At 42.9% G+C, this 12,669-nt stretch overlaps 1 protein-coding gene across 1 annotated transcript in view; it reads left to right on the forward strand.

The window, feature by feature from the left end:
- CCDC112 (coiled-coil domain containing 112) overlaps nucleotides 1–12,669 on the forward strand; it is a 41,744-nt gene that overhangs the window by 13,268 nt on the left and 15,807 nt on the right. The window contains exon 2 of the mRNA XM_009893831.1: nucleotides 12,013–12,086. Within this exon, the coding sequence (XP_009892133.1) occupies nucleotides 12,013–12,086 (74 nt within the window). The remainder of the gene's footprint in view (nucleotides 1–12,012; nucleotides 12,087–12,669) is intronic.

Genomic DNA, 12,669 nt, shown 5'->3' on the forward strand with positions numbered 1-12,669 from the left:
GAAGATGATTAGGGGATTGGAACATCTCTCCTATGGAGAAAGGCTGAGGGACTTGGGTCTCTTTAGTCTAGAGGAAAGAAGATTGAGGGGGGATCTTATTAATACTTACAAATACTTAACGGGAGGATGCCAGGGGGGTGGGAGCAGTCTTTTCTCAGTGGCGCCCAGTGATAGGACAAGGGGTAATGGGCATAAACTTGAACATAGGAAGTTCCATCTTAACATGAGAAGGAACTTCTTTACTTTGAGGGTAGTGGAGCACTGGCACAGGCTGCCCAGAGAGGTTGTGGAGTCTCCCACTCTGGAGACATTCATAACCCGCCTGGACGCTGTCCTGTGCAACCTGCTGTAGGTGACCCTGCTCTGGCGGGGGGGTTGGATTAGATGATCTCCAGAGGTCCCTTCCAACCCTAACCATTCTGTGATTCTGTGATTCTGTGACAATATGCCCAAACCCACTTAAAAACTGTATTTCTTTACTTGATAAGGATATCAATTGTGCAAGAAAAAGAAACATGCTCTTAGCATGGCATGGCATATCTGAGACTTGGTGGGCATTACCTCTATTGTGCAAGCAAGCAGTGACTACTTCTTTTTCAAGTAAAGCCCAAAATTTTACTTCCCAATCGCTCTTAATCACCAAAATAAAAAGTATTAGAATTTAACTATGTCTTACTTTCAGTAGCAGGCCAATTCTATAAAATAACATAACACACTGAAATGTATATGAGTATAATGCACACATAGGTTTGTAAGGACAGATGTTACTTTCATTATACAGGTGTATGCACAGATACTGCAGGGAAGGACACATTCTAAAACTCTGGATAAATACTGAGAGTTTGGTGCAAACACCTAACCAAAAAAAAAGGCAATTTAACAGTCTGTCCATTCTTTGATTGCTTTGTGCCTACTTTTACCATCTGGTACAGGAAATACGTCTGAACATTGAGGGCATCCATCTCTGGTGCTCAGCTGTCACGTCACTGCGCCAGCTGCGTGCAGGGGTGCCCCAAGCCAGGACAGCATGGGGGGAATGGCATAGACAGTGTTTGTGCCTCCCGGTCAATGCTCAGCCGATTGCATACAGGTGTGCAGATGGTCAGAGTGAAAACATCCTCAGGACAACAGCAGGAGACAAAATGGCATTTACCGACAGAAAGCAGGTAGGGTTGATGCTTTTTGGTGAGCTCTGACAGCAGTTGCCATCTCAGGTGCTCCCCTCAAAAAGCTCTGCACACACCAGAAGGAATGCTTAGACCGCTCTGTGCTGTGAGTGTCATCTAAGGCAGCTATGACATAGGTCTGGGGTTTAGCCATTCAGTACAATTTTGCATCACATTTACTTGTAGACACTGTCTGTTACACAACATCTTTTTGGTCACCTGGGGGCTAACTCAGAAAAAGTGGCCTGGTTCACTAACAAGCACACTAAAGCACAGTATGATTGAAACCTTCAAAATTTTGGTGTTATGAATAAAAAGCATTTGGAAGAACTTGACGGTTGTGTTGTGGATTAATATTAATTCCTGTGCATTAAGTCTCGGGAGCTGCACTGGGCTTACACAAGCATCTGTAGATTCCTTGCTGCTGTAGATTCCTTCTCTCCTCTAATTGCTGAGTGTGACCCCAGCAGTTACCTTTCTTTTTCTCCCCTTGCTTCTCTGGGATCTTTACAGAGAGAATTTTAATCTTCCTGGTACATCAGACATAGCAATATAAGGGAAGAACCTTGATATTAGACAATAAAGAGAGATAAGATAGAGCTATTAGATAAGGAATAACAGCTAAGCTTATTTTCAAGAGTGTTTAAAACCAGAACATATGTATGTATCAGTAGGTTCCCACAAGAATGTGTCTTGAGGCTAGCAATCAGTGCTGGGATGGGGATTGTGTAACATATTCCTCAGTACCTTGGAACCTGAGCCCACAATTATTTGTTTTATGGGGGACCTACTCAGCCATGCCAAGTTATCTATGCATGCACCTGGTTATGGGATTTCGCACTTGGACTAGGATTTAATTCTGATGGAGATTGCATGTGGCATGACACTGCAGGCAGGCACAGGCTCAGTCTGGATGGGTGTCTCCATGGCCATCAAGCAGCTCCTCTTTCCTGCAGGTGGTCCAGCAGCAGTGGTAGGGCACTGTCAGCATCTGCTGCTTCACCCACCCAAGTAAAATCTCATCTGATAAAAGCAAAGCTAAGTAAAAGCTGTATGAAATGAAAGGGTTAAAATACATTTTGGTCACTTCTCATTTGGATACTTCTGAGGCTAAGTTGTGACATGACACTTAGAGCCAGATTTGAAAGGCCCAGTATTTCCTTTTGACTTCATGGCCATGGATACACCGCTGTGCCTGCCCCTTTGCCCTTGCAGGAACCTGTATTGGTGCAAACATGATAGGAGCACCTGTGATGTGAAAAATAACCTGGCAGTCAGAGGCTCACATCACATTAATTGCAGCCAAAAAGAGACTGAGGGCAGGATGGAGAGGAGAACCGCAGATGTTGGTCTGTAGGTAAATCATGCTCCCTGTGGGAGTAACTCATGAAGCTAGATCCCCATCAAATGCAGCTATTTCCAGGTACATGGCCTCCTACACTTCCAAACAAGCTTCTCCCCCACCCTGACCCATACCTGGGGAATGGAAGAGACACGATTGTTGAGAGATATTAGTTGTTTAGCTTAAATAAGTCAGTTTTAATTAGAATAAATTACTTACGGTTATAATATGGCGTGATTTATGCTGTGTGCCTAGCTTAACTTTGCATGAGTAGCTAGATTTGCTGAAGCCTTTAGGCTGCAATAGAGTTAATTTTGTTAGCCCAGCAGCTGGTACAGTGCTGTGTTTGAAGAAAAATGGTAATACCACACTGATGTTTTGGTCGTGTTTTCCCTAATTCTGAGACTTTCCCATTCCCCACATTCTGCCAGGGAACACAGGTGCTCAAGAGGCATAAACCAGAAGATAAGGAGGTGACAACTAACAGCAGAGAGTGCAAATCAACAAGGTGAGAGCAGTCAACGGCTGTCTGGCCTTGACACAGGAAAAAGAACCCAAGAAGGGTTAGAAGACCCCAGACCAAAAATGACATTGGACTAAAAGACGTGTGAAGAGTGGGTGAGGGGCGGGTGTATAGATCGCATGGGTGTCATTGCCCAGGGATTTCTACATTCAAGGTCCCTCTCTGGAGACACCCAGCCCAGGCTGACCCTGCTGCTGTACCTTTCAATTAAATTACTTGTTTTTATAAAATCTGATGCTGTGGAAAACCCAGGGTCAAGCCTGAAGAAGGAGGGAGTACACCTGAGAGTAAGAGTGTGTGTGTGTGTGTGTGTGTGTGTGTGCGCGTGTCACACACAGGGGTCACCTGCTGCGAAGGGTCCCTGGTCCAAGCACTGAAAGACTCAGGCGGTGGGTGCAACCCCTGAATGGGGTGTGAACGCTCAGGCAGCACCTTCTCCTGTAACACAACATCAGCTGTTTGCCACTCGGGATATGGATGCATTGGGAAAACCCTTCTGGGTCATTTTAGCTGGCTTTGGGAGAAGACACAAAGTGACCTTACTGCATGGCAAGATCTAACGCCACAGGCACAAAAGTAGACTGTTAGAAGGACTGCTTTTGTTTTCAAGAGGTCCTGAAATGCTAGTAAGTATACGCTGATATGTTTAGACGACTCCAACACAAAGATCATGTTAAAGCCATGCATCTCTCTGCATTAGAGTTCTCCAAGTGGGGGAACTTTTCAAATCACCTTACATCAGCATTGTCAGAGCCAGTGTGCCTAATCACAAGCTCATTTGCCACATGAGTAATCCCTGGGTCCTGGCAAATAGTGCACTCAAATGAGTGCTCAGTGTATTGCTGCGACAGAAAAACACCAGCAAACAAACAAACAAAGCCCCCAAAAGGTCAGCAGAGCTCTAGTCTAAAAAAAAGGACAATTCCTCTTATTCATAGCAGGGATCAGACAACTCATAATACCCTGTCATAAACATTAATTATCCTCAGTGCTGCAGAACACAATTGGGATACTAAAGGTTCCCAATAGAACATGCCCTGGTATTGTAATCTGACTTGCAGGAATGGTCAGGATCCACATTTGCTCTCCCTAAAAGAAAACATAATTAATGGCAATAGGTCTTAACAGATGTCAGAAGGGGAAGGACAGAAGACAGAGAACATATCAGTCCTACTGGAGTTCTCCGATAAAACAAAAAAATGACACTGGGGGGAGTGGGGGGGAGATGAATTTAGCCTGGAAATGGAGAAAATTGCCTGAGAAGTTCTGTCAGAGCATATAACAGTTTGCTTAATGGTGTGCTTGTGCAGCGGAATCGTTTCCAAGGAGAATGTTGAGTTTGTGGGATGTTTTCCAGATTATCGGGTACCAATCTAGAATATGCTACCAAAGGGACTATTATATGCTCACAGGTTTAATACCTCTCTCAACGTAGATTCAGCTAAGCATCTGTAAAGGGTGTCAATCTGTATTTTGGTTTGCTTGGTTAGCAACTACCATTTGTTAATTTACAGGGCACTGACAGTGTGTTCATCACTTTACGGACATGTACATTTTGACAAGAGAGAAGCCCTGGTGTTCTACAGCTCATTGTGTGTTCCCTGTCCTGTGGGTACTGAAGTGACCACACAGCCAGAAGACAAGGAGGAGAGTGGTAGGGGCAAAAGTGGCTTTGAGCAATCTTTTGTGCTGCCTCAGCTCTGGGCGTTACCCATCTGAGCAGAGTTTGGAAGTGTCCTGTGAATATTTATGTGGGAAGTGGATGCTGCTTGTGACTAGTACCCACTGGAAACACAGGAAAAAGTGGGAACCTGTGGATGTTATTATCAGCCGTGCTACAGAACAGCGTACACCATCACACACCTGTTTGGCAGCTGGCTTCATGAGCATACTACTCTTACCAGCATTTAAACTGCTTGTAATCTCACCTTGACCTTTAGATTTTGGTCGATGCTCATACACAGATAAAACCACCTAATTATCCTAGGCTGTCTGCTGATGAATTATCCTTGCAAATTCCCCTACTAACAGTCCCATCTGTTTGTATTATTCTGGAACTATGCAAAACACCGTGCTACATATTTTGCCCAATCTGCCAGAGAGCTCTGTAACATATAGCCAGGCCTCTCACCTTTCTCATGCCTCTCATCTTCCAAAAGTATGTATGGCAAGCTATTTCCTCTCACAGGAGCAATCAGCAGCATTACCCTTACTTACACACTTCGCTAGGGAAAAAAGATTGTTTTATGTCTTCCTGCGTTTTCCTTATCAACTGCCTGGAGCACGGCTCAGTCTGGTACAAGTGCTTGTTTGTGAGAGGAAATCAAAATACCTTACTTTCTCTGCTGTGTCCCACAATGTTGGGTTTTCAGCCAAACATATTTCTGTGGATTATCTAAGGGCTGCTGTGACCTGCAGGCTTGCAGTCCATGTTACCTACCAAGGACAGGTTACTATACACACACTCCATGTATGCTTGCATGAGTTTTCTTCTAAATCATGTATTTTACGTGTGTGGCTAACAGCAGGACAAGTACAAATGCAGAGGTGACTGTTTATTTGCTCTTGTGTGCTGCAAAGTGAATGCTTAACCGAATGCTGATGATGTGCAGTTCTCAACATTGTCATTCCTATGGCGCGTGGGTGGCAGTGCCGCAGCGGGATCCACACAAGCTCCCCAAGCACCACACACCAGAATGCCTGTTCCAGCGTAGGGATGGGTGGCACCTTTGTGACCTGCCTCAGGTCCTCCGAGCGGCTGTGCTGGAAGCAGGAGTGACATCCTCTGAATCCCTGTCACCGTTCTGGGCCCACTGCATCGCCGTGCCTCCACCATGAGCTATTCCACTCCAGCTCTCTCCAGCACCTTGTATATTTGATATCACATTTTGCATGTTAAAAAAATTTTGCACCTACACGTAAGTTACTGCGTTTCATTCATCTTGATGGCCCATTCATTTCCACTGAAATTAACAGCTTGGTATTTTGCTGTTCTGCCAACAGGCAGGGACTAATCAAAAGTGCTCTGCTTTTATTTTCTACTTTGAAAGGGGGAAACCCCTGGTATCCTACGAAAAGCAAAAAACCCAGATAGGAAAGAATAAAAAATACAAGAACATAATCTAATTACTGATCCCAGTTTGACCCTGGAATACTTACCGATTACAGCGTTTTCAACCCCTGTTAGCCCAACACGTGCCTGACACTGAAGGTCTCCAACAGAAGAGTGCTACTAATGTTCCTTGGATTCATTTTCACTTTTGTCTCATTTAAAACCTTTTCTAATTTCTATCTACTGCAGACAGAAATCAATAATGGTCATGTTGATCCTTATAAGGTAGTTATGCAGTAGTAGCAATCCAAGAAAAAAACAAATCCTTGTCACTTTATACTCCTTGTTGGCCAAATATATATGGAATCAGTCTCTTCAAACACATCTGCAAATGATCTACACAGAGTATTTTTCAGGTTCCCATCACTCCCAGCCTCAGCTTCCTGGAGCCATGCTAGGAACCACAAGACTGCTATCATGGAGAGCCAAAAGGTATTGCTACAGGCACAGTTTTGTAGGAATGGTATGCAGGCTACCAGATCAGTCCCCACATAGTAATGGGTAGTCTCTACCTGCCCTGTTGTCTCATCTGTTTCTGTTCTAAAGTTTTTCCACTGGTGCTCTTCTAGTTCTAAGTACTGTTTTAAAATCCAGGAAAATGAAAAATGAAGACAATAATGTAAACGAAGGGCTTTACAGCCTCGTCAGCTCTCTGTTTTCTCTCACACTGCTTGTGAATGCTACTTCTGTAGTATTTGTGGTTGAGACCAGACCACAAGAAGCCCTAAAACCTGAAGGCAGTGTTACAAGCCTGAAAAACCTGTCCAAAACCTTAGCAAAAAGCATCGAGTTGGACACAAATGGTGTTTTGTGTCAACTTGTTCACACAGCAACATTTTTGCTAACTTCACCGGGGCAAATGTTTGGTCAGGACAGAAACCAGGAGTACTTATCCCAGTCACACACAACTTGGAGACTGTATACTCCACATGAGACCATGAAATTCCAGGGAACAGGAGAATGTGTTGAGGGTCTTGCCCATATACTTCCCGCTAAAAGATCCTATCTTACACCCACAAAATTTTACTGCATCTGTTGCCTGAACACTTTTTGACTTAATATTGGCACAGACAGGTATATTCTTGCACAGATATTGTTGTGTTTTACAGCAAACTGTTCTGAGGCCAGGTGTGAAGTTAAAGGCAGTGTTTAATATGGTCTGGAAGGTGTTTCCCTTTGATAAATGGGTGTTGGGCAAAGAATACTCAGTGAATGTGAATAAAACCTGCTAGCCAACTGCTAGTTTTCATTGCAAGAGTCGATCTGTGAAACCCACAATGTTTAACTCAGTGCTACCAAAATCTGGAACAATCTGTGAAACTGGGGTAGTGTTATGGTAGCCATGAAAATAGTAATTGTAATCACCACTTCAAGTTTGTTTTTGAATCTGAATTTGGACAACATGATTCTTTCTCTGCAAATGTACTTTTTGTTCATATTTTCCCTTTTTAAACTACAAAGACTTGCTTCCATGTTAACTGGCAGTGAGTGTGTTGCATGTTGCAGCCATATATCCAGAATAACGGAGGCAAAAATTGTGACTGTGACTGACATACATGTGTTGCTGCACTGGTTTGTGGAGTTACAGTTGCACACATGCTCAGTTAGCTGCTTAAGCATAAGGACTTATAGAAACTACAAATAGAAAATGGAGAAGCACAACATTCAAAAAGCTAGCTTTTTATTCTGATTAAAAATTTAATTTTGATTACTAGTTTAATCACTCTACTGGTCACCTTTGTCAGCCAGCCATTTCCCTCATGCACCTAGGGACCCCTCTCTTTTCTGCAGGGCACGCTTGCTTAGAGAACCTTCATTATGTTGGTAATGCATTCTCATTTATCTGCCTCTACCTTATTTGAGGTTTTTGGAGTACTGCTGAGAGTGGCTTGAGTTAGTAGAATCTCGGCTTTTAGGTGACAGGAGGAAGAAAAGTTCCTGACAGCCCAAAGCAGGCAGCCAGTTTTTTGCAGAAGTCACAGAAAAGGCCAATGAAAGGGAATGCGTAAGAAAGTTCATCCCATTTGGCTGCATTAATAACCTGTTACAGAAAAGTAGCATAGGAGCTGATAAATTAAAAACACGATGAAAAAGAAGTGGCAGAGACAGCTGCTGAGTAAGGTCTTGAAGCCCCAGCGTGACGGATGCTGTCAGTAGTGTGACCTATGCAGTGTGCCAGTTTCAAACTCAGGCAGCTGCTAAGGTTGTTGATTGAATATACAAATGTGTACTAGGGAAAACATCCAACTTTTTGCTGTGTTGAGGATTGGCCAAGCCTAAAACTTTCTGTAATTTTGCCAGAGCACATTTCTGTCCTCTGCTTGCCAGATCTAAGAAGAAAGGTATTTTGGAAGACTGGGACTTGAACTTAGGACTATCACCTTCATCACATTCAGAAAACCTTTGAGGCTTAAGTAACACATTAGGAAACATTTGTGTTTTATTGGCAGGCCTGCTATCTTTTTGTTTGTTTGTTTCAAGTACAATTGCGGGAAACATTTTCTTTTTCCTTTTATAACAGGAAAGGAAGATGAACTAGGGGAGAATTACAGAAGATCCAAGAATGGGAGACGATGTGAAAATACATGAGGAAATTCTAAAGACTGAAAAAACAAAGGAAAGAATTGGAGGAAAAAAAGAAGGATTGTGATGAATTATTAAGTGATAAGATTCAGTTGTCATTTACACAGTTAGAAATCAGGAGAGAGTAAAGAACACTAAAATGGCATGTTCCTGTTCATTTGGGACCCTTGCATTTGTCATGTGGATTTGTCCAGGTTCTTTCACTTCCCTTTTGGTCTTCCACTTTACTTTTAGTGTGAAATCTAGACTCCAATCAGGGTTCAAATGCAAGTTTATTTTCTTGAAAGATATAGGCTGTGTTTTACAGAAGGAAAAGGAATAGAAATAGTAGTTTAGATGAGCAGATATTTCTATGGACATTATGAATATTATTTCTGTGGACATTATGAATACTGTTCAGGTTTTTTTTTATTCCTACCATCTACATTCTCCTACAAACGTTTACTAAAACTAAGCTGCTGGCTCCAGGCCTCTTTCTACATCTGGTGCTTTTAGTTTCTTTGGAGATGTTCTGCACAGAACAAAAAGTGAAAGCCAAGCTACCATTCCATGCCATCAGGCCACCATGAAAAGTTCCTTCTACCTAATCCATAGCTTTATGCAAAAATTATTTAGGGTAAGTGGAATAGGTACTCATCTGGGAAACAGAAAAGGCATCCTCTATACTGTCACTGCCTAGTCTGGAGCTCCTTGACTTCTGGGTCAAGTTAGGCACTGGCAGGACAAGGTACGGGGGGACACTGACACTGAGTTGCAGCTGCAGAGCAACAAACCTTTGTGGGTCGAGGGTGTCAGGCCTGCTAGCACTCCAGGACAGGTCTCACAGGGAGAAGTGATGACCACTCTCTGTCCTCATCAAATGAAAGGGAGCTGATGGCACCAGTGTGGGGCCAGATCAGATCATTCTGTAAAGAGGGATAGAGACAGCTGAAGGGCTAAGTGCAGGCTATGTTACCTTTAAACAGTAAAAGTAAAACCAACTTGCTGTTGGTTTCTAGAAAGCAAAAATGCAAAAGCTATGCCTTTAGTTGCTATCAGGTGCTTCTCAGATGACACCTGCTGGACAAAAACTAAAGAGATGAAAGCAGCCTGCCTTTACAGTGCAGAACTGTGTCATCCCTGCTCACATCTGCACTACTGCACTTCCTGCTGGTGTACCCATCCAGTGTCTACTCTGCTTATCCCTCCCCAGACTGTATTATTACAGCATCTCAGAATAAGCACATATCATCCATCAACTTGCAATAGCTTTTTTTTTTTTTTGGCACCTGCTTCCATATTTATTGTTTTTTTTATACTCTGGCTGATGCCCTGAGTTGGTTTAATTGTTACCTGTGAGTGTGAGGCTAGACTGCAGCAGAGAGATTATTTTCAGAAATAAAAATACTGGGATAGCCCATGTTGTTAGCAGCAACTGGATGCTTTTATAGTCTAGGATACCTAGACAATTTTATGAATCCCTTCACAAGTGGATAGTTGTACCCATAGAGATAAAGGTTTTGATTTCTTCTGATCATTAATTTACTCTTTCTCCTTTAAACTACTTCCAGTTTGCTTTTCTAACACTGGCTGTCTTTTCCACTTGACACTTTACAATTGCCCTAATGCATTCTTGTTCATGACCCAAAGATAAGGCACCAATAAAAAACACCACTCTGAGTTCACCTGGAGAGAAACATCTACTTAGAGAAGTCTTTCTTCTGGAGATCTGCATCCAGTGAGTGAAGGTTTAAACTTCCTGGTAAGATATATGGTTTCCTCAAGGATCTCATGGATATGAACACAACATTACTGTGCAGTCCTTTTTCTCCATTTGGCTTGAAGGGTTTCTGGAAAACAGGAGATACTACTGAACCAACACTGTAACAGATGAGACCTCTTCCATAAAGAAAAGTGACTGTGATCAATTCTTAGATTGCTGGCATTGCATCTTCCAGGTTAACAGCGTTCTTCTCTGCTACTTGAGTTTTTTGTTCTCTGTATACCGAGTTCCTTTACATTTTAACAGCTTTATTTTTTCTTGGTGCATTTCCATGCTTTATTTTTGTGCAAAACCTTGAAAGCTTTTAGAAAGCAAAAGACACACAGAAGGCAGGGATTTGCTACCTTCAAACACCAAACTAAGCTGAGAACAAGTGTGGGAGAGGCCAGGATGTAATTACTGCATGTAATTATCTAGCTGCTTTCTTCTGGATCTAGATTAGCTGCTTACAAAAAGTACACAGCAGGCACCCAAGAGTTGTGGCACTGTATTTGGTCTGGCTGTGATGGAGTTAACATTCGTCACTGCAGTCCTGTGCTTTGTGTTTGTAGCTAGAAGGGTTAGGATACCATCCCAGTGTCTGGAATATTTCTGATCAGTGCTCACACAGCATCAGGGCTGTCTCTCCAATACTCTCCACAAAGGCCAGCGGGGTGGGGCGGGCAAGAGGTTGGGAGGGGACATAGCCAGGACAGCTGACCCAAACTTACCAAAGGGATATTCCGTATCATATGATGTCATGCTCAGCAATAAAAGCTAAGAGAAGTGAGGTGGGGCATTTGTTATTAAGGTGTTTGTCTTCTAAAGCAACGGCTACACATACTGAGGCCCCACTTCTCAGGAAGCGGCTGGAGGTTGCCTGCTGATGACAAGTAGAGCATAAATCTTTTTGCTTTCCTTTGCTTCTGAGCACTGTCTTTGCTTTTTTGTTTTCATTAAACTGCATTTATCTCGACCCATGAGTTTTTAATCTTATCTTCTCCCCCTCTTCTGCTGAGGAGGGGGAGGGATAGAGCAGCTTGGTTGGCCCCTAGTAGCCAGCCAAGGCCAACCCACCACCGGCATATCCTGGCTTAGATAAGTCCTGCTCCACAGAGGGAATAAAATAATGTCCTGGCCCAGCTGAAAGCCAGCGTTCATCTTTATACCAGTACCACAACTTGATGCCTGACCCTCCTGGTGCTTAGAGCCAGAACTAGCCAAGAACTAGCTCATCAAACACCTCTGCACATGGTTTCCAGGGCATCTTTGTAAAGTCCTCAGGTTTCTGAGTAACTCACAAGTAAAGTGTATGGCAAACAGTAATATAGATTGACCATCCAGAAACTGGCGAACTACAGTATCTGAAAATTACACTGGAGCCACCTTGTTAAAGTGCTTGCTGAAAACAGGTGCTTGCTGTGGAGCAATACCTGACCAGTTATCAGTTTGCTGTCCGAATAACAAACCTTGGAAGGGCTGACACTGACCAAAGAAAAGCTAATACAAATATGTTCTAGAAGACACAGTTTTTTCCTCTTACAGCCAATAGTGAAGGACAAGGCAAAGAAGACTTTGAAACGCTGCTGCAGAGAGAATGCTTTTACAAGCCTTTTCAGGTAGCTGTGAGAACAATCCTCCCTAATTTATGCTGATGGCTATTTTCAGGTTTTGAAATGTTCTCCTTTACTTGTTAATTCCTATTCAGCACATACAAAAAAATCAAATGTAAGCACAGTCATAAAATATAAAGAGGAAAAATGTATCAGGAAAGTGCTCCTAAAAACATCAATTAGGCAATAAAATATCCTCAGATTAGGCCATTTGGTTAGCATCTGTGAACACTTTTGTGTTCTGCAGCTGGGAAAACACCAGTTCATAAAATCTCTAAAATCTCGTTAGCTAGCAAAGCCACTGCATGAATAGATTATTTCTATTCTGCAGAAATGTTAATTGGCAACTCATTAAAAGTTTGAGTGGTGTGTGTGAGTGAAAAACAAGATCTTGAGAGTCCCCAAAGTGCACTGAATAACATGAAACTCCATATTTTCTGTGAGGATAATGATGATATACTCTGGTCTTCCTGAAGGAAGCACTCAATTAAAAAAAACCAAACCTTAAAACCCCGACATAAATGAAACCGGAGCCGGTAACAAGCGCATGCCACAAGTTGGGGGGGGGGCTGGGAGGGGGTTAAGTCAT

The sequence above is a fragment of the Charadrius vociferus genome, unplaced genomic scaffold (genome assembly GCF_000708025.1).
Source record: "Charadrius vociferus isolate BGI_N301 unplaced genomic scaffold, ASM70802v2 scaffold158, whole genome shotgun sequence".
NCBI lineage: Eukaryota > Metazoa > Chordata > Aves > Charadriiformes > Charadriidae > Charadrius > Charadrius vociferus.